This window comes from Silurus aristotelis (assembly GCF_946808225.1).
Source record: "Silurus aristotelis genome assembly, chromosome: 1".
Taxonomy (NCBI): domain Eukaryota; kingdom Metazoa; phylum Chordata; class Actinopteri; order Siluriformes; family Siluridae; genus Silurus; species Silurus aristotelis.
In genome coordinates, this window is record NC_139574.1 from 24946508 (window position 1) to 24968707 (window position 22200).

At 42.5% G+C, this 22200-nt stretch overlaps 1 protein-coding gene across 2 annotated transcripts in view; it reads right to left on the reverse strand.

The window, feature by feature from the left end:
- ldlrad4b (low density lipoprotein receptor class A domain containing 4b) overlaps positions 1-22200 on the reverse strand; it is a 78310-nt gene that overhangs the window by 7246 nt on the left and 48864 nt on the right. Inside the window, exons 1-3 of one of the 2 annotated variants that reach the window (XM_083555113.1) lie at positions 9834-10637; positions 1270-1424; positions 287-337 (exon numbers count right to left, since the gene is read on the reverse strand). In XM_083555113.1, coding sequence (XP_083411239.1) covers positions 287-337; positions 1270-1424; positions 9834-9933 — 306 coding nt within the window. In that variant the 5' untranslated portion in view covers positions 9934-10637. Of the gene's footprint in view, positions 1-286; positions 338-1269; positions 1425-9833; positions 10638-22200 lie in introns of those variants that run through there. The other variant, XM_083555112.1, reaches the window with a different exon arrangement.

Genomic DNA, 22200 nt, shown 5'->3' on the forward strand with positions numbered 1-22200 from the left:
GTCTTGTCTCTCAGACAGCTGTCTAGACGCTGCCAGAGGAGAAAGCCAGTGATTAATGACGCAGTGAGAGACGCAGGCATCCAGACAGGGACTCTCAAAGCCACGTTCACTTGGGGAAATGTGCCGCACACCCCCAATGGGACACAACACATATGCAATGATTAACAGAGAGAGGCCCTGCTTCAGACTCTGACCCTCTCCTCCCCCTGACCTCACCAAATACAGACCACAAGCTGCACCTCCCACCCCCAACCAAACACACACACACAAAGGTTAATGACCTCACCTCTGAAGCTCCTTGTCTGGATCCACTATCTGACGGCCAAAAACATCCCTCCTATCAGCAGAGACAGAAGGTTAAGAGAGGAATATAGGATATTAAATAGAAAACATATTACAGAAGGAATCAATTTTCAAACAAAATAAAGCAATATGAAAACGCATTTCAAAATGTGTCGCATCATCAGGAACTGAGTTAAATACTCAAACTCAGGGAGTGGAAATTCATTGCAGTGTCACTGTCAGGGTGAGACTTGTGGAAGATACAAAAAACAATCTGCTCAGAATAAATAACATGAGCCCAATAAGGCTTGTTTATGCCCTAATACTAATGCTCAGCATTAACATGTGTGTGGCAAATCAAAGCAGCAGAGTGCACCAGACTGTGTTCTCCCTCCAGACAGTGTCTCTGCACTCGCGCGCTCCCCCTCGGTCCACCCCCTCCCCCTCATGAATAAAAATGAAAGCGACTCAGACGTTTATCTGCCGCTCCCGCACGCTGCAGCAGCCAGCGTGCATGTCTGGCTCTTCGCTAGTGTCTAGACAGAGCTGGGCCAAATTTAATCATTAAGCCACGTCTGGGAGCGAGAGTAGTGCGGATATTCATCAAAAACACTGCAAATGGGATCTTTGGCTAACATGCAGTGCTTAAAGCTACATTCGAGCTCTGTCGAAACACAACGGTATGCCTTAATCGAATCACACAGCTAGAGGCGACATATTTGTCAGGCTAGCTCGTCAGGTTTGGAGTTTACTTTGCCAATACTTCGAACCCAAAACTGCCTCCGGGTTATACCAAGTAGGCCAATACTTGTGCATGTCTTTTGTTTAATAGTCTACTGCAATGTTCAACATTTTCCAGACACTGTCCAGATCTATATTGCACACCATATTGATTAAATGAAGCTGAGTCATTTTTATGGCTGGCAGTAATTCGCTAATACACATTCTTCAACTGGAAGTGAGGGATGGAGCACTGTGAAGTCTTACCGGCTGCAGAGAGTGCTCCTGCCTCCTGGCCTGGCCCAGCCTGCTCATCAAGGACCACGTCGAGAGTTTGTAGTGGTTCAGAAGACAGATAATCACCACCACCATCACCATCATCACCACGATTATGATTATTATCTGCACAAACTCCAATTCAGCTGGAGGGAAGAAAAAGAAAACGTTTATTATAAGGGTACAGATGCATACACAGCAACAATCAGATTTAATCCTCATTCTGTTAGAAAAGGGCTGCAGGAAAATGCAATTCTTGTTTTGACCACAGGATGGAAGCACAGAACAGCAGGAGCAGAAGCAGTGAGAAACGGAACAATTGTTTGGGTGGAAAGAGTGTCTTGAACATAAACGAGCCACATTAGCATGATGTTCAGCTGTTGAAGTCTCAAGTGGTTTGAAATAGACAGGAAGTGATATGGCAACACTGTTTTCACCTCTCCCCTATTCATAAGTCTGCTCTCTTTTTCGCATTCTCACTCTTACACACACACACACACACACACACACACACACACACACACACACACACACACACACACACACACACACACATTGCAAGGACAACTGATCTTCAGTATGCAAAAACTCATATACACCCGGGCATTACCCAGACAGACAGGCAGAGTGTCTGGTAAAGCAAGACAATGGCAGCCTATCTGTGGCAGCCAGACAGCTCATGGCTTTAGAGCGGGCGCTGCGATATCCCAGCATGCGCCCAAATGCAAGCCCAATCTGATTAGGCTAGACGCTGTGGCTGATGCAGGCCTCTGGCTCTGCGAGACATGGACCGTTTTGGAACTGTTGGGTCTGCAGAGGGCATGTTTTAAAGTGTCAAACAGAGAAGCATTATCTTCTAGAGCAGACTGAGTGTACTGTCTGAACAGCAGGGCTGGAACACGCGCTACAAAATTGCACGCAGTACAGCATCTGAGCAGACAAACATTGCCTTTTTCTTCCAAATTTAGACCATGAGAGCGGATGTAAGGCAAAGGGAGAGTAGAGATTAAAGAGAAAGGAAATGATTACAAAAACAAGACAGAAACGGGACAGTGTGTGTGTGTGTGTGTGTGTGTGTGTGTGTGTGTGTGTGTGTGTGTGTATATGTGTGTGAATGTGTGAGAGAGAGAGAGAGAGAGAGAGAGAGAGAGAGAGAGAGAGAGAGAGAGAGAGAGAGAGAGAGAGAGAGAGAGAGAGAGAGAGAGAGACAGACAAAGTCCTTCAAGCTGTTTTGCACCCTAAAATTACTAGTATTCTGACTAGCAAAAGGTGGACTAGACAATAGGAAAATTGTCTGCTGGCTGAAAGGCGTGGATACACATTTAAGATATACAAATGAATTTAAAGCTACCGAAGGAGTGGTGCCTGTGCTAGGTCAGCAAAAGTAAAATGCAAAGAGATGGTTACACAGGGTAAATAAGAGCAGTAAAACAGACAACCGCTTATCAGCCTTTACTTCTAACCATCCGACGATTCAACCTTTTGATTCAAGCCTTTGGCACAACTAGAAGTGGAGCTACTCTACAATTCAGTCGGAAACATTTGTCGGATTATTTGTTGGTAAGAAAGAAAGAATTAAATGTGCAGTACATAACAGGAGTAGTAGAATTTCACTAGCAATATCAGATATACATCTTCTAGGAATACTAAATCATAACGTTGTGTGCTGGTCAGGAGTCGTCTGGAATATCTCCAAGATTTCACAACGGTTGCATTCGCTCAAACGCACCGTCCAACATCTCAACACTATGGCATTAATATGAGCTTTAAGATGTGTAGTAAATAAGGAATTTCCTAATGATCTCATCGTTGTACATGTCTAATGACTCATGCACATAAATATAAAATAGAAACACACCTCTGTAGTAAACAACTTGTAGCTTTTTGTGTTTTATGCTATGACTCAGAGACCGAGGTCAAAATAACAGTACACACATGCATTCTTCAAGTTTATTCTTCCACTTCACTATATTTCTATAAAAGATTACACACAAATTGCTCTGTTTGAGGTCATAACAGTTTGCTCCTGACATATCAATTCATAAGCGATCACCAGTTCCAATAGCTCTTAGAAGCGAAGCTGACTCACAAACTGTATTAGAATTATTGATCAGACAGGGAAGTTTGGGTTGGAGTGGGCAGTGATCAGACTGTGAAATCTACTTGATGAACATTTATTGCTTGCACGGGAAGGATTCTGGTCAGGTTCATCTTTGTATTAGTCTTTTTGTCCTTGGTCCAACAGTGAATCGTACATGAGAATGGTTTACAAAATGGCTTGGAAGGGGCATACTGAAATGAAACAAAGCCAGGCTGCTCGGGAGCAACCCTGAGAGAACGAAAATGAGAGAGAGAGAGAGAGAGAGAGAGAGAGAGAGAGAGAGAGAGAGAGAGAGAGAGAGAGAGAGAGAGAGAGAGAGAGAGAGAGAGAGAGAGAGAGAGAGAGAGAGAGAGAGAGAGAGAGAGAGAGAGAGAGAGAGAGAGAGAGAGAGAGATCGAAAGAGTGCAGAGCTAGAAGATGGGGTTTGGCACAGCCAGGCTGCTCGGGAGCAACCCTGAGAGAACGAAAATGAGAGAGAGAGAGAGAGAGAGAGAGAGAGAGAGAGAGAGAGAGAGAGAGAGAGAGAGAGAGAGAGATCGAAAGAGTGCAGAGCTAGAAGATGGGGTTTGGCACTTCAGCCTTGCCTTTCATTTAGAGATAGACAGAATGAATAAGGAACAAGATCTTCAGTGAAGTGGCCCTGCTGGATACTGGATCTCCTGTCCTGCCCTAGATACCACTGGCAATGCCATCCTCTCTCTCTTTCTCACACACACACACACACACACACACACACACACACACACACAGCCATCCAGCTGCCATTATTGCCATGGAGACACAGCCCTCAGCATCCGTATCCACAGACACACCGTACACTGACATGGCACACAGACACGCACATTCATGCAGATGCAGACACAGATCGGCGGGGAGGGGGTTGTTGCGCTCAAGGAGTGCGAATGAAAAAAGGCCAGATTAAAAAACTATGTGCAGACTACAAAAAAGCAAGGAGAGATTAGGAGTCAGACAGGTGCTGGGGGAAGCATTAGCCTGTGATGCCGGCGGCAGCCAGCGTTCAGGGCTGCAAATCAATCAGCCCTTTTACTGTCAGCAGGCAGAGCGCAGCTGACTGAGAGCTGCCAGACAGTGGGCCACTCACAGCGAGGGAGTGCCAGACATGAGCTGTGTGTGTGTGTGTGTGTGTGTGTGTGTGTGTGTGTGTGTGTGTGTGTGTGTGTGTGTGTGTGAGTGAGTGAGTGAGTGAGTGAGTGAGTATATTAGACTGGTTTTACATATGCAGGTTAACTTAGGAATGTTGTACCATATGCCTGGCCATCATGTCAAATTTCGATAAACGATTTTATTGATCACAGTAACTCTGCAACACAATCATCTAGAAGGCCTGCAGGCACGAGAGTAGAGCAAAAGGCTGATAAAATACTTACGAGAAAGCCAATTTCAAACACTGCAAATGCAGCTTACACCTCAGTCACTTCATATTTGGAACTGCTCAAATGCCACCTTCCAGAAAATGCCAGCTGAAGAACTCACATGACGCTCCAGAGAGAAAGAGAATAACTATGTTTGTATTGTGTTTGAACGATGCCCTTATTCTACTATTTGTATGAGAGAGAGAAAGAGAAAGAGAGAGCGAGAGAGAGAGAAGAGAAAATTGCCTTCTTCATTTGGACACCAAAACAACAAAACACAGCCGTTGCCTTAATATTTCACATTCTAGTAAAAGGAGCCCTTCAAATAAACCATCCATTATCATCACACACACCCCCCCACACACACACTCTGAGTGTTGTATATAATAAATAAATACCCCCTAACGTGCATCATAGCCTCACTAAATACTTGTTTACTTGGTTTCAACTGGTTTCATTTCGCCTTAGAAGTACACGATACCCACCGTAGATCAGACGCTGGGTCACACTACGTAAATGCTTATTTTGTTTGTCAGGACATCCATGGACGCCACATCACTCTGAGAAGACAAGAGAGTGTGTTTTGACAGGCTCTGAATGTGGATACGAGTGGATTCTAGACAGGCATTCTGTCAACCAGTGATAAACGTGAATTCTTTTTTCTCCAGGCGGGGGGAGGTAGGCTCCTCGTCTACTGTTTTAGAAGCCTGAATCACACAGGTGGTCTTTGTGCTACAAATCAAAGCCCTGTGGCATAGTGGGATGGAGAAAAACACGCTAACAGACTGGCATCCCGCTGGGCATCAGAGGGGCGGGCAGCCGATTCCAGCCCTGCAGTACGGCCATGCCACAAACATTGCCAGTGGGAAGAGGCCATGCCACCCAGCACGCCAAGCAGCAGCCTCCATTCCACACAGGAGCGCTTGCCATCAATTACACCGAGAAAGGAACAGAGACATCATCTTAAAGATGCCCAACCGAGTTTCTGTCCATCACGAGAAAAAAGGCACTGGCGAGTCATAATGGGCTTCTTACGGCTCCAGTGTGCTTACGTGTGAAATGTCAGTAGCGGTACGTCGAAATTCTTCACCGAGAGGCTGCAGTACACCCGCAGCACAAAAGATCTTTCACAAGAATGCGCGCATGGTTCGCGGTCGCAAAACTCAGATCTCAGACTTCTCAACCGCGATCCCGCTTCATTTCAATATCCATTCACTGGCCACCTTCACATTCTTCTCTGCTAATTAACGAGTGCTGCATGAGTCGAGTTGGTTATAATAAAGTAGTAAAAAAACAAAAAAGAGCTGCTGTGCAAGGACTCTGAGGAACAGGGATTAGGAAGTAGACGGTCCAAAAGCAGTACCAAAATAAAACCAGCAACAGCTAATAAATACAAATTTAAAAAAACAGGTCCCTCATTAAAAGCTCGCTGATACCACAGAGATATTAAACGACCTCCGCCATCGACGGGACATACACGAAAGTTATAAACATAACATGAGGTATACAAAGCTGCAGGTTTCTACAAAAAATGCTAAACACCAGATTGAAGAAATTCAAATAAATGTATTACAGTGGTATTACTGTTGAAAGCCAGGTTAAACATTCTTAAAGCCATTTTGATCTCAGGTTTAGGTGTGTTAAAGAATCTGATAAGTTTCATTGTTTTGCCCCACAGCAGTGTTCAAAAAAGCATGTCCTGCTGGCACTGGTTCAATTACAGATCTGTCACATGTCGAATTAGTAGCATCACTAAACCAGTAGATGTCCTTGCTGAAGTCAGACCCACTGGAGTTTACTTTTTATGCACATAATCAAGTCGATCTAAGTCTTAGAGGTCTTTACAAGAAACAATACTACTTGTTATCCTTTGCTACAAAAAACAACCTGAAACAACCTGACTTTTCAAAGAGCTTGAAAGCACTAGAAGAGTGACCTAGAGCTATCCATTTTCTTTTTGTGAAAGAATTTAAGCCTAAACTTAGCCTCGTAGGTGTGTCTCCAATTTTGTCTCCAATTCATCATGAGAAAGCGTTTTTTTTTTCTCGTGTTGGCACCTCGACTCACAACCAGATATGCGAGCGCACATTACGACCAACCTCTAAAGCACCAAAAGTGATGGGCCATTTACCCATCCATGACTCCTACACTTTCTTCTCCATCTCACTGTCCCTTTTGTCCAAGAAAATCATTACCCCCCTACCCATTTACACCCCGACCACCAATCCCCCCCATATCCCAAGGCTGAGGGAAAGACAACTGAGCATTTGTTTAGTCTAGTGATTTCCATATGATAGTAAGAGGGGCCATGGTCCTTCTTGTTCATATTAGTCACGTGGATGACACAAATCAGATGGCTGGCTGAAATGAGCATTCTGCTGCTGAGCTCCGGTGCCAACATGCCACCCATTGCTTCTGCTTCATGTGGGTGATCGCACAGCTTTTCAAACTATTATGGTTTTTACCGGTTGCATGAATAAACATGAACTGCGCTAATAAGTTAAGCTGCCCCCAGGTTTCCAAGTTCAGGACGTCACGTACAGAACATTCTGCCAATCTTTTCAAAAAGATCTGGCACCTGTGAAAAGGCCTGAGAGAAGACGAGAGCCAGATACTGTTTTCCTTTGAGAGACACTTTCAGCTCTCTGTGACAGCATGTGATATATACCTGAAGCAGAAAGTGGAGAAAGTTATGCAAAGCCCTTTCTTAACTACAAGACTAGATTGGTATTATCCTAAACCTTTAGACATCATCCTTGACATCTCCTTATCCATGCAGACTGACTTCTATTTTGGGAGAGCCTTCATTCTTGGTTACATACCTTGGCATGTTGTGTTTGACCAGAACTGAAGGGTTGCTTTCATGGCAGCCAGAGCTACTTGTATAAACTTGCAGGTTGCTGCATCAGCTTGCCAAGTCCGCAGAGTTAAACAATCAGCACTGGAGTTTCAGAGGGAGGGGGATTCTATAGTCTCTTTTCCCCCTTTTTTTGTTTCTTCTATTTAGTTAGGAAGTGCAAAATGCATGAACGTTCTCCTGAGGGCAAGCTCAGCACTGAGGAAAGTCGAAATGATTTGTTTAAATTGAGTGAGCGGGAGAAGAGAGGGGAGGAAAAGAAATGGAAAGAAGAAGAAAAAAACTTCTGCACTTCTCTAAAACATTTGCCCATGACCGCTAGCTGAACTTGCATGCATGACCTCAGTGGGTGGAAACCACACTCCTCCATTTGAGAATGCAAGAACAGGGTTGGAAGAGAGTTCACCAGTTACATTTTCAAAGAACAAGTACAGATAGAGGAGACAGAAGAGCTGGACAAATGTAATTTAAACGTCTACCGTATTTTATACCTGGTCTAATTCTTAACAACCAATGCTTTATTTTTTTTTTATATATTTTTTTTTAAACGGATCTAAAAACAGCAGAGGGATCCATACGCTGCTTCTAGACCTCCGGCAGAGCTACAATAGCTAGATTAGTGATGGAGCGCACTGACTGGCACTCTGACTCATCAATAATAGTCACTTGATCCTCAGGCTGTTATCACCAAACACATCAGTCGCACACCACACTGCAGCACAGACCCAAGCCATCACTGTGGAAGTAAACCTACCTACTCATCAGCAGTTTTCTTTTTTTTTTTTTTTTTATGTAGCAAGAGCTGAATCACTTCATAATTACTGTATTCCTCTGCATTGCCATTCAGCGTACTTTTCTTTCTTCTTCTTATCACATCCACAGTATATTAGCCAAGTATGTAGAACAATTCAGTACCTGCAAACCTCTAATCAAACATTGGTTCACTGAAATGAGACCCTTTCCAGATTAGCACAACATGGGGTAGAGCAACAGGTTTATAATACTGACCAAATCCATGCCCCAACTCTTAGTAGATCATCCTCCTGCACCTAATGCCTGAATGTCTGAAAGTAATTATGGAATCAGTATGGAAAAACACTGTTATGGGAAAAAGATTTCCATGTTGGGTTGCATCAAACCACCCCGTAGTGGTTATTTTCCTCAAACTCTAAAAGGTTTTTGAACTCTTACACCACACAGATTTAGACGCACAAGACTAGACACAAGCACTATAAACATTTATTCTTTCAACTGACTCTCTTATTCCTGTCGTTCTCGAAATGAAAACGGATTGCAACTTTGAATATGTTTGCAAGACAAAGCAAGTCATCAATCATGAAGAATGTCCAGTGATGGAAGGTTACGAGGAGCTGAACCCCCCCCCGTTCAGACCGTCTACAACTGTTGAAAACTGGAAACTGTCGTCCCCTCACAGAAAGCCTTACTATATCCTTCTTAAAACATGGTTATTACAAGAGTTTAATTGTATCTCGCCTCCACCTGTATGTCTCTGTATGACGGAGAATTATAGAAATAACAGAGTGCATTAATATGAACCGAGAGGAGTTCCAGCTGTCATTCCTGCCCAGCTGCTGCTTCCTGAAGCAGACCATGCTGAGAACATTTGAGCTACTCTGAGAGCTGGATTTTGAAAAATCTGTAGCAAAAAAAAAACGACCAGTCTAACAGCGAGAGAAAAAAAATGAAGGATGGAAACGGAAAAGCAAATCTAAGCCCGAATCGATGAAGGCGAACTGATAAGTAGAAGTCTAGTCAAAGCTAGAAAGAGAAATGAGTAATCATCTCACCTGAAGACAATCCATGTTCCATCTGAATGACTCATCTAAGAGCTTTAATTTTGGTCCTCAAACTCTGCTTACCTTCTACAGTACTGAACCCTGTGGTTATGCATGACAGCAACACGCTCCCATATACACTAATCCACTGCTCTGGAGATGTAGGTTAGTGGCTTGGCGGAGACAGACACCGAAAACGTTCATCACTGTCCAAACCCCAGACCAGACCGCACTTCAGTGCTCAGTCCCTCTCAGCTGCCTCCTGTCTAGACCCAGGTCCGTACACAGCCTAAATCCTAACCCTGGCTTTCCAAGCGGTAACTGCTCTATGATTTGTCTTACGATCTTCATTTGTTTTTAACCTATAAAACCCTGAACTTATCTCCGAGTCCCTCCGAAACTTTCAACGCGAGAAGTGAAGTACTTACATATGTCCATTCCCTGAACTTGGGCTCCGGTGCAGTTACACACGCAGGCGCCATTGGAGCCGTAGCCGCTTCCGCTAGCCGCTCCGCTCTGGTTCTGCATGGAGGAGCTCAACGCAGCGACAACTTCCACCGGCTCTCCACCGCGCCACTCGCATCGTCTTCACCACATACCCGTGGAGGGGGAGACGAAAGCAAAAATGTCCCCGTTTTCAAAACGAGTGGTTCGTTTTTGCTACTTCCGTTTTTTAAGGGGTCGCGGTCGTAGAAGAGCCGGTGTTGGGTGAGGCAGACAGACTGGCGGAACCCTCTCTCTCCTGCCGTTACTCACAGCACCGTCTCCCGTACTACACTCCCGAGGGGTGGGCGGCCGCGTCCTGAAAAACCTCCCGCTTCCTGGTGACTCCGCCAAGCGCAGGGCGGGGGTGGGGGTGGGACTGGGGGTAGGAGGTAGGGGTGGACAAGGAGTAGTGTATGTGTGGAGGGGTGTTCAGGATGGCTAGGCTGCGTCTCAAACCGCACAGCCCCCGCACTAGCTATTAAGGTTTTTTCTTACAAAGCCCTCCTGAGCGAATCTCACACTTCCCTTTTTCAAACCTAACCCACGAGTTCAGCAGTCCGGGTTATACACCATATTACCCTGGTACTGGTGAACATCGTGTTTTTTTTTTTTTTGACGCAGTTCAGGACGTTAGGCATATTGTGTTAGGGCTCCACTTCACACCAGACGCGAGCAAACAAGGCAAGTCTGTGGGAGAAACCTGGTGCGTGACCTTGGCGTGACCCCCCCGACGTCTGAGTGTGGGTGAAGCGCACATGCTCTCTGTCTGAGCCCTTTAACTGCAGCACAAATCAGCAGGGAGCACGAACACACACACACACACACACACACACACACACACACACACACACACACACACACACACCTATATAAACACACTGCACAGCACACTCATGTCTGTGTCACCGGATTGGAGTCATAGAATGGACAAAAGTTTATTGTTGTATATAAAAATGGTTAACTTTAGTTCTCAAAAAAATATATATTAAAAAACCTTAAAAAAAACACCAAGCAGTGATCTTCTCAATCCAAGTCAAGACGCTTATATTGCCATTTCAACCATATAAAGCTGACGAACTACACAGTGAAACGTTTCTCCAGAACCCTGTTGCTGCATAAAAACAACATAGAGCGACATCACACAACACAGTGTTACATAACAGGACACAGAGCTAAGGACTAAAGTAAGTTGTCCTCGCCACATAAAGTGCAAACTGTGCAAGACAAAAAAAATCTAGTGCAAACAGACAACACGAAACAGTGTGAGACAGATACCCAAAACACAAAACGGTTCCGACCAGTAAAATCTACTGTATAATGTTATACAATACAAAAATCCCCAAACTTCAACTATATATTCAGAGTAAAATCAAAACGAAGACAACAGATAATATTTTAATACTATAAATGATATAATAACCATTATATAACCTGTATAATATAATAATACACATGAATTTGTCCCTTGATTACACCCCCCTGTTTCTCAAAGCAGTTCCTGAAACAAAGAAAGGAGATGAAGGCCAGTTTCCCCAGAATTCCTCTCATATAATATCATATATAATTTTAGGACATAGTGCTTAGGTACTATAGGATAGGAATGATATGTAGTCAGTTCGTAGATGTGCTTATTAGTAAGCCTTCAGCTGTCTACAATGTCCAATCCCAGATGTCAAGATGAAATTTAAACGATTAGATCCTTCTCTCTTCACCCCCCTTTCCCCACTCATCCCACAGGGAGACAAGCTGACATTTATCTGTCTGACGTCTTGTCTGGAAGTCATGTCCTCTGCCGACCGACACACACACACACACACACACACACACACACACACACACACACACACACACACACACACACACACACACACCAGACGTGGGGGAGGTGGAGAGGTAGGGGTCATGACTCAGGGTTTGAATGGGTGTCTGAAGCAACATCCCAGGGGAAGCCAGTGTTGGACAAACTGTGCATGTTAATGTTGTTGTGGCTGGTTTTCACAATCCTTCCACATTGCATTTTAATATATTCAAATAGACAAAAACCTCTAGATAGCATGATGTCTGTTCTGTATTGAATATATATATAAAAAAATTGTTTAAAACATGGTATTAAGGCAAGACACAACCTAACATTATTACTGGCCCTTTATATCTTCTATCCTCATTCTATTTACACAAAACGCCATTTGCAGATTGTAAACTATCCATGCACTTTGGCTCAGGTTTCAATTTTAGCACCACAATGATTTCTTATTCTTCCTATTATGTAATCTCTAAATAGCCCCGTCTGTTCAGTTTAAGTTGTTTAAGGCACTGCGCCACCTGGTGCCCAAAGTGGGGCGTTACTGAGAGTAGGAAATTAAGGTTTCTATGTACTTATGTCAAGGCTTTTCACTACTAAACATTGAGTAAGTCATGTCTCTGCTTAGAAGCTGACATGTATATTAGCATGGCTGGAACAAATGATGACATTGAATGTAATGTTTTGTCTACGGATAATTTACCTGACTTGCCAATTTGAATAGATTGCGAGGCTTTCGTAGTGCTTTTATCCTCCCATATGTAACCTACTGTCTGTTCAGATATGATTCCATAATGACAAATACCAAGCATGTCTCATGTCTAAGCCAATAATTAATTTATAACAAGTGCATCTTCAACAAACACATCATTTTGATTGACCTTTTTGATTGACCTTTCATTGAGTGACAGGGGTCAACTGTCAGACCACAGTGAAAAGTATTTGACCAGACTGAACCGAATGCAACACATTCCTATAGCAATTCCAATAAATGCACGTAGTTCATCAACTCCAGCCTATAAACATGGCAGGTGGCAGGTGGCCTGTAGTGGTTTGTCAAATCATATATTTATGTAAATTATTTATCTAAAGGCAGCTCATCAGAATGGAGACAGTGCTATGGGACTATGAGGCATTGAATCAGAAAAGGGAGACTTTTATAGATTTTTTTATTGACCTTTTCTGGTCCGAATGTTTTAAACCAAATGGACAGAAAAAAATGTGTTTATTCTCCCAGATTATTCAAAACATCTGCTCAAAGTCTGAGGGTTGTCAATAGCGATGATGTAATAAAGTGGTATGAATTTATGCTTTGAGTTGTCTGAACTAATTTACACAAACATCTAATGGTTACACTTTACTATTTTGTCCGATTGTTTAGTTATCTTGTTTTCAAACAAGGAATTTTATGTAAATTATGTAAAAAATTTTATAGGGTGTATCCTTTAAATGTCCACATGCACCTTCCAATAATCAAAGCCCAGTAATGGTACAACAGCAGAATAAATTCCTGGGAGGAATAAAATTGTGCTCATGTTGGTCAGCAGAGAAGCTCAGTGTAACCGAGAGTATCCTGTATGAAATACAGCTCCTGTAGCCACAAGCATACTCACAATCCATTCTGTACCAGGACGTCAGTGATCTGATCCTTTCCCCCCCCTAGAGAATAGTGTTGGGAATATGTTGAACTGAAGTAATGAGTTGTACACATGCAACCTCTGGATTAATGGTGAATAATGACCTTTATGAGGTGTTAGTATAGGATGGCCTGAGGGAGCAGGCTTAGAGACGCAGGCATCACACTGATAATCTGCAGGTTTAATGTGGGAGAGGGCCGACTTCAAGCACTCTCCATTACCTGACTCATCTCCCACCCAAGCCTGCACGCTGTGGCAAATTATCTTCACACTCATCCCAGGAGACCGGGTGTGCTCGTGTCTGAAAATTGCCATCTGTAAGGAAGGAATGTGACGTCTGCGGATGTGTGCTGCAGTGCGTGTTTGTGTGTGTGTGTGAGTGTGTGTGTGTGTGTGTGAGAGAGAGAGAGAGAGAGAGAGAGAGAGAGAGAGAGCAGGAGAGACAGAAAGAGAAAGAGAAAGAGGGAGAGGGTGAGTGTCTGTGTGTAGATAATCACCAGGTATTGAGTTTTTTCTCCCCCCCCTCTGCCCCGCTCTCTCCCGCAGCCTGCTGAGCATCGTCATGGGCCGTCTGCCCAGTAGGGTGAGGTAATGTCTAGGTTTAATGCCAGCCTCCCACACCGGCACACACATACACATAGTGGGCACACACACATAGGCTCAACAGGAAGAACAGCAGGCACAGCAACTTCCAAAATGGCCACTGTTGTGACTCCTAATGATTACAATAATATTATTAGCTTTCTGCTAACGAGCTACATTACAGAACCTCCATCATTCATTCAACCACTTCTAAACAATACCGATAAGCTACACATGATTTTTCAGAGCACAATTGTGCTAAGCTAACTGGTGATAACCAGAGATAAAGAAAAATGAATAATATACCCAAATACGCCATGTGGCACAAAAAAGTGATTGGAATAATTGCACACCAAATATGCCACGGGGAATAAACCCTGGGGAAGATGCTCAGAAAACGATAAAACTGTACAGGCGTGACCCGACAGAGGGAGCGAGAGAGCATGGCTGTGATGCAGCTCTCCGAGCAGCAGTAGCAAGATCTCGGTGGCCCATGGCCAGCTCGCCTGCTGTCTGCCACGCTCTTTTTTTAATAAACCTGTCAGCAGCTACATGCCGACAGCATTGGACACACACAGACCACAGCGACCCAAGGAGCAACAAAATGAACATATCACCAATGATGTCTACACAAGGGACATTACAGTGATGGAACACAGCACAGCGCTGTAGAGGCAGGAATGCAATTGCAATTCCACTGGTCAACTTCAGATGTGTTTAGAAGGCAATGCGAGTCGGGCAAGCTATTACAGCCGGCGATCGGATAAATTTCTTTGTGACATGAGACACCGTATAGCCTAAAAAATGAAAAATGATTGCTTGTGGTGATTTGGCTTTAGAGATACAACAGTGTTCGCTTTGAATGGTGAGGCCTTTATTGTGTTCTATTTTGGGTCCCTTATAAAGGAAAGTCTTTGCAAATCAATACAAAGTTATTCCAACTGATTATCCTTTGATGAAACATTACAATCGTGAAGGGAGGGGTTTCTCCCAGGGTGATGACATACTCAAGTCCCGGGTAGAAAAGCTTACTGCATGATCTGATGACTGTAAAACATACACGATGAACTTCACAGTGAACAGATTTCAACTGAACTGGCTCAGCTTCATAAACTATTAAAATCTAGATTGTGACTCATGGTTCTTTACAAGGTTCCACAATATTAATAAGTCACTTGAAATTATTTCTGCTTTTGTCATCTGTCTATATTTCAAAGTAGATCAGCAGCCAACAGTGAGGTCAGACAAAAACAGTAGAACCTGTTCATCTGGTTATTTTTTTTGTTGTTATAATCAAATATGGCTACTCTTTTCAATAATAAAAGAAGAAGTCACGTAGCATCAGCCGGGTTACATTGAAATCGGCCAACTGTAATATTAAAGTCAAATTTAATCCTATAACAATCTATGTTTTAGAAAAAAAATTGTTAAAGAGTTAGCTTTAATTTTATTGTTCTCATAGACTAATAACACATCTTTTTTTTTTTTTTTTTTTTTACCAAGATTTAACCTACAACCATTTGTGAAAGGAAAAACCTCTTGTAGTTTCTACATGAAACCTTTCAGCGTTCATACAGAGAGACAAGCTAAAGAACCCTGAAGAGAAAAGTGGAAAAAAAAACAATTCACTGAGCATTAAAAAAAAAGCCTGTGGTGGTAGACTAGTCTGAAATACTTAATGAGGCTTAAATCAATTTAATTGCAAGAGAAAAATAATGAAAATAAATTCCTTCATAGACTCAGGCAGGATATCTTACATGAGGATCATAACTAGCTTTTCCCCAACTGAGCAGGAAAACTTGTTCTGTGTCTGTCTGTGTCTCTCTGTGTTTCCGTGACCTACTTTTCCAGACCCAAAACACAAAAACACAACCAACAGTAAGTAAAAAGACGACACCATTTAAGGAAATCTGCTGACACGTTCAGTCAAACACTATAGCATAGCAACAACAACAGAGAAAGAAGCTAGTATTCTTTGCTGTATCTACAAATCTATCTTCTTTGAATTCAAAATCTTTAGTAATTTTTATATGAGAAAAATTCCTTCTTTGAGCTGAAGAAACTAGAAGCGGAAGGCTAGTCTGGCTGGTCAGCTGTGTTGGATTCAGGCTTAACATGGTCACTAGAGAATGCACTCAGACTGCAGAAACTCTTCTCATCCCCCTGTGCTGCCTGCACGACCTCCGCAATGGAGATTTCTTGTTTTTGTTGAACATTCATTATATCCGACAACCACATTGCTGCAGGTCGTCACGTGACAGGTTGAGTGGAATTTTAACCAGACACACAAGCCCTCAATAATAAAGTCATATGCTCTTAGAAAAACATGGTACTAAACTCGACCTTGATGGAACAGTACCTTTGAGTTCTATTGTCTTTTATGTCTATTTATTACAAGTACACTGCTGTTACCTCCATACAAATCTGTTTCTATATTCTATAACTGCTGATATTCTTATACTAACTTTCTATATTGCATTGACAATGTGAACACTTGATAAGGGAGAAGAGAAACGGTATTTCGTTTCCTCTGTATGTCTGCACATATGGTGGCACTGACAATAAAAACCTTGAGCCTTGAACGTTCACCTTCTGTTTCTCATGTGAACATTTTAACCAAGACCCTTTAAAGCTATACCCTAGAAGTAATCCTGGTCCACCTTTTTAATTTCCAAGTAAAAGATACATACTGAAGGTACAAAAAAGTACCTTTTTTCCTCAGGGTATAACCCTGCTTTGCAGCAACACCAAAAACAGCAGTTGTTGTCAAGGCTCAATCAGGAGAGACACAGCTCCTTTTTTTAAACCTTTTTCATTACTCTGAACCGGACCTCACACGTTTCTGCGTGAACATTTTAGCAACTTCAGACAGTACACATGTTCAGAAGGGACCAGAAAGCATGTGTGTATCAGGGTGGGAGGGTTTGCTCAGCGAGCAGATAAAACTGTTAACCATGGTAACGTGAACAGCTCTAAAAACGGTTTGAAAAAGAGTCACAGAGGATTCAGAGAGGAAAAGAGAGACCGTGAATGAGACAGACTAAGCAAAGCAAGCAATAAAAATTAAGTAAGATGTGACTGGGCCACACTAAGGTGGATGCATTGCACCATTTAAATAAGCTATTAGTAAAATTACAAAGTGTTCATGATTAAAGAGTTATGATACATTATTGGGTGTCAACACTAAAACATGTCTAATGTGAACCTGAGGAGCTCTGGTGTTGAGCTGAGGGAGATGTCTATGGCCTGGGGCACGGAATAGGTCTCCACCAGCATACTAATCCCAACAGCTGGGTCCTTTTAGCCTGACCACATCATCTGCATCTCAGAACCTAATTGGCCAGCTTGATAGTAAAGTCGGGTCTTTTCTCTCCTGCTTACTACAGACTAGTCTATTCACTACTGTATCTCTTATTCCAGCCTCTCTCTGTCTCACACACATATACACACAATTACAGACACACTGCCACAATCTGCAGACAAACGGCTGGACTTCAAATAGACTGCCTTTCCTCTCTGTGTGGCCTTCCCTCTCCTTTTAGTCGTTTTCCTCCACCCCCACTGAATTTCATTCTGGCCTTTGAGCCAAACCTGATTCTACTCCTGAAAAAAAGCAATGCTTAAGACTAGTCCATTTATTGCTGTGCTTTCTTCTTTTTGTCTTCACCGTCGCTCTCCTACTCTTTGAGAGAAGAGAGGAGAGAGGAGAGCTGTCAGTTTCCCACCTTTAATGGTCCCAGTTGCATTATTAGCCCCAGTACCCACTTTACTGTGGAAAGAAACAAGAAGGGAGGGATGACAGCAAGGGAGGGAGGGAAGGGGTTGTCCCTCATACTGGGTGGCACGCAGGACAAAATGACAAAGAGAACACAGAAGAAAAGAGTCCAGTAGACCTCTGAGATAAACAATCCCAGACCGCCTCCCGCGCTTCCCTTGTCAGGTGACACTGTCCGATATCCATCTGTAATGACGCCGACAGCAGTAACGTATCGAGCGGGCATGACTAATGCGGCGACGTGTGGGGTACTGCAATCAAAGAAACGCACGCAACGAGCGGATGCAGGGAAGTGGCACTCTATTCGCACAGGCAGCATTTTTAAGGCATTTGCCACTGAGACTAGGGATGTTTACTTGTTTGGAAGTAACAAACATCTTTTATCCAATATAAAAGACAACCAGAGGGTAAAGAAATAGTATAATCTTCCCTTTTTTACATTGAAACCCATTGCGTCTTGCAAGTTTTAATAAGTTTGACATTTTCAGCTGTCAGGAAGTTTTGCTTAAAAGTTTTTGGCATAAAAATTTTGTATCACAATTGTAAATAAATAAACCTGCGGATTTATGTGTATGTACACTCAATTAATCGTCCATAATAACGGTGAACAAATAAAGTAAACATGCCAGTGCTTTTTATTTTAATGCAATGTACTCTGCTCTTTGAGTCATGCAATATATACTTAAAACTTAATGAAACACGATACTTTGAGTTAATCTAGCAGTACATTTTTTACTATACTGCTCGATATTACTGACTGTATAAGAAAGTGTCTAGTTCATCTCATGGTGTTTACAATGAGGACGCATCAGCAGCACAAGTTACCTTTTTTTAATACGATGTAAATAAAAATAAATAATAACACCACACAAAATTATTAATAAACACTATATATATATATATATATATATATATAAACAATAAAAATTTTAAAGATTTGTCACGTTTATCACATTACAGACCGCAGCACGCATGCTTCTAGTCAAAGTAAGTCAAAGCAACAGAGAAGTGCCTACTGAAGGTCATCTGAACACAAATCTATTAGGCTACTTAATTTTCAGTTGGTTAGTTGATATGGAAATGAGTAATGTGCAAGTCTGAAAAGTCTTCAATAAGCCACCACAACTTTCAAGTCACCAGCATTTTTGAAAAGCTGAATTACTTTTACTTTCTTCTCCTGAACATCAAAGGGACAATGGCAAATAAATAGAATCAAGGAGATCACAAGAATGTGCTTCAAAACTTCTCAGGAAAAAAACAAAAAAAACACAAAGTACATGAAAAGTGACAAAACAAGCGACTCATTCAAGCCTCATTTTTCACAAGTCACATAAAAAGGCTCTCAAAGACATTTTTCACTTGCATTCAGCTGCTTGTCTTTCCAGTCCGGCATTTCGTGGAGCAAAACAACTTCATCAGCCTTCACTTCTTCCTTCTCCTCCTCTCCCTCTCCCTCTCGCTCTCTCTCTAGTAGCTTCAATGCCTCCATCCCTGACTTTGCCTCTTGTAGAGTAATGCTAATGCATAGAGAGAAGGTGACGTCGGTTTGGCAATGAGAATGTTAGCATGAGAATACAGTGGCCTCAGATTAGTGCAAGATGATGAGGATTACTCATGGAAATCCCAAACTCAAACAAACTGAAGGCAGTGCAGTTCACTCAAAACAAGACTCAATCAAAGAAACTGAACATGACCCGTGCTAACTCTGACCCACCGATCAACCTGGTTAAAGACTGTGGCGAATCGAGGGATTGGGACGGGGAGAGAAAAACGGAGGAAATGGAGGACAAATCTCAGAAACTGCAAATAAGATTCTTACTTCTAGGGACCACCTAGGTGCACTTGTAATGAAATATTAGAAAACAAATCATGTGCTGTGTGCATGAGGTGGATTTGTACAGTTGGAACAATAAGGCAAATCAATGTGTAAAGAAGCATAATGTTGTTCCCAATCTTGCAGTGAAAGGCCTTATTTATTTGAATTTGGTTCTAATGCACCTAATTCAAGTAATCAATGTCCAAACTCAAGAAAAGTATTAGGGCAAGAAAAATACATTATGTACAGGCAAACCAAAATCAGGACTAACCACAAGATTTTGCTCACTCTTGTAATTTAATGACTCACAGAATGTACTGAATAACATGCTTTAAAATGAATAAATGTAGACCAGTAATGTTCTAGCTGTTAAGTATGGCACAAGCAATCTTTACTCTCTGAACCCATTTGCTGTCTCAACCCATGTACACAAGGTACACTCTGTAAACTGTTGAATTCTAAACAAGATTAAGGAAAATGTAGCAAAACTGTGAAAATAAAATTCTCCTAAGAGCAGAAAGTATCCTAACAAAAAAAAGAATGGCCTTGTTTGGTTCAGGTGGGTGTTGGGAAGGGTCTTGATTAGTCCAGGTAGATGTTCAAGGATATTGGACTGGCTGTGTGTGTTGGAAAGGGTCATTATGATGGCTTCATTTGGAGTTCATTATGGAGTTCAGTTGTCTTGGTTTAGAGCGCATATTCTCTTCTTTGTTTTTGGTGTTTTAAAGCCTAGTTCGAACTCCGTTCCAATGCTTGTGCGCTGCCACAAACATATATATATGGTAAAGTTTATACATTATGGTAGTGTAAATTGCTCTTTTTTTTTGTGCTAAATTTTCTACTGCAATTTGTAAAATTTTTTACAATACTACACCTTACTGATCGACATTCTTAAAGATTCCTGGGTAGGCTAGGTCATCTGGTACCGATCTTTAAGAATAAGGGAGATGTGCAGACCTGCAGTAACTACAGGGGAATAAAGTTAATCAGTCACACCATGAAGTTATGGGAAAGAGTAGTGGAAGCCAGGCTGAGAGAAAAGGTGACCATTTGTGAGCAACAGTATGGTTTCATGCCAAAGAAGAGCACCACAGATGCATTATTTGCTTTGTGAATGTTGATGGAGAAGTATAGAGAAGGTCAGAAGTAGCTGCATTGTGTGTTTGCGGATTTAGAGAAAGTGTACGACAGGGTGCCGAGAGAGAGGAGTTGTGGTACTGTATGAGAAAGTCAGGTGTGTCAGAGGAGTATGTGAGGGTGGTGCAGGACATGTATGAGGACAGTGTGACAGCAGTGAAGTGTGCAGTAGGAACAACAGACTGGTTCAAGGTGGAGGTTGGATTGCAACAAGGATCGGCTCTAAGACTGTTCCTGTTTGCAGTGGTAATGGACAGGTTGACGGACGAGGTCGGACAGGAGTCTCCATGGACTATGATGTTTGTGGATGATATTGTGATTTGTGGTAAGAGAAGAGAGTAGGTGTAGAAGAGCCTGGAGAGGTGGAGGTATGCGCTGGAGCGAAGGGGAATGAAAGTCAGAGTACATGTGTGTGAATGAGAGGGAGGGCAGTGGAGTGGTGCGGTTGCAGGGAGGTGGTGATGGTGGAAGAGTTCAGGCACCTGGGGTCAACAGTGCAAAGTAATGTTGTGTGTGATAGAAAAATGTGAAGAAAATAGTGCAGGCATGGTGGAGTGTGTGGAAAATAGAGTGGCATGTTGTATGGTTTAAAGACAGTGGTATTGACTAAAGGACAGGAGGTGGATCTGGAAGTAGCAGAGCTGAAGATGCTTTTTTTTTTTTTTACTCAGAGATTATCACTGGAGAGGATTAGAAACAAGTTTATTAGAGGGATCATTCATGTAGGACGTTTTGGGGAAAAAGTGAGAGAGGCCCGATTGAGATGGTTTGGACATGTGCAGAGGTGGCACATGGGTATATTGGTAGGAGAATGCAGAGGATCGAGCCACCAGGAAGGAGGAAAAAAGGAAGACCAACAAGGAGTTTAATGGATGTGGTGACAAAAGACATGCAGGTAGTTGGTCTGGAAGAGGCAGATGTAGAGGACAGAGAGACTGATGACCCGCTGTGGCAACCTCTAATGGGAGCAGCCAAAAGTAGAAGTAGAAGAAGAAGGTAGTCTAGCCATGTCTCGACTTATGATATTTTCCAATGTCTAGGAAACAACAACCTGTTTCATGAAAAAAGGACATTTAAAAGATTGCAATATTACATCTGGGCTGTTACCCACTATTCATGGCTAGGTTGCTGTTATGTTGTTACAAGGTCCGCTACAAGTGCTGTATTTCCCACTGAAATCATTAGCTGTTTATGTTATTTTGCAGTAAATTTGGAATGAAGTGTGTGCAGTCATGGGTCAAGCAAGCAATCTTATATAGTTCAAGTGTCTGGACCAGGAATGCGTGTGGCCTCCCTGTTAGGAAACCCAGAATCAACTTAAAGATGAAACAGCATACGCCTAGTTCTCTGGCTTTATTGACCAGCTTACTGGGAATAATTGTAATGCAATTTCTTCCACAAACGTAGGGCGGTGTGAAGAGTGCGAGAAAGTCTGCATTCCACACTGATCCTCTTGGGCAAGAGGTCGAAGGAATGAGCCATGGTTCCATTGATGTGTGCCATTCAAATACAGCATCACCACAAAAGTGAGTGCCAGCGGTTGGTAGTCATCTTAAGTTTT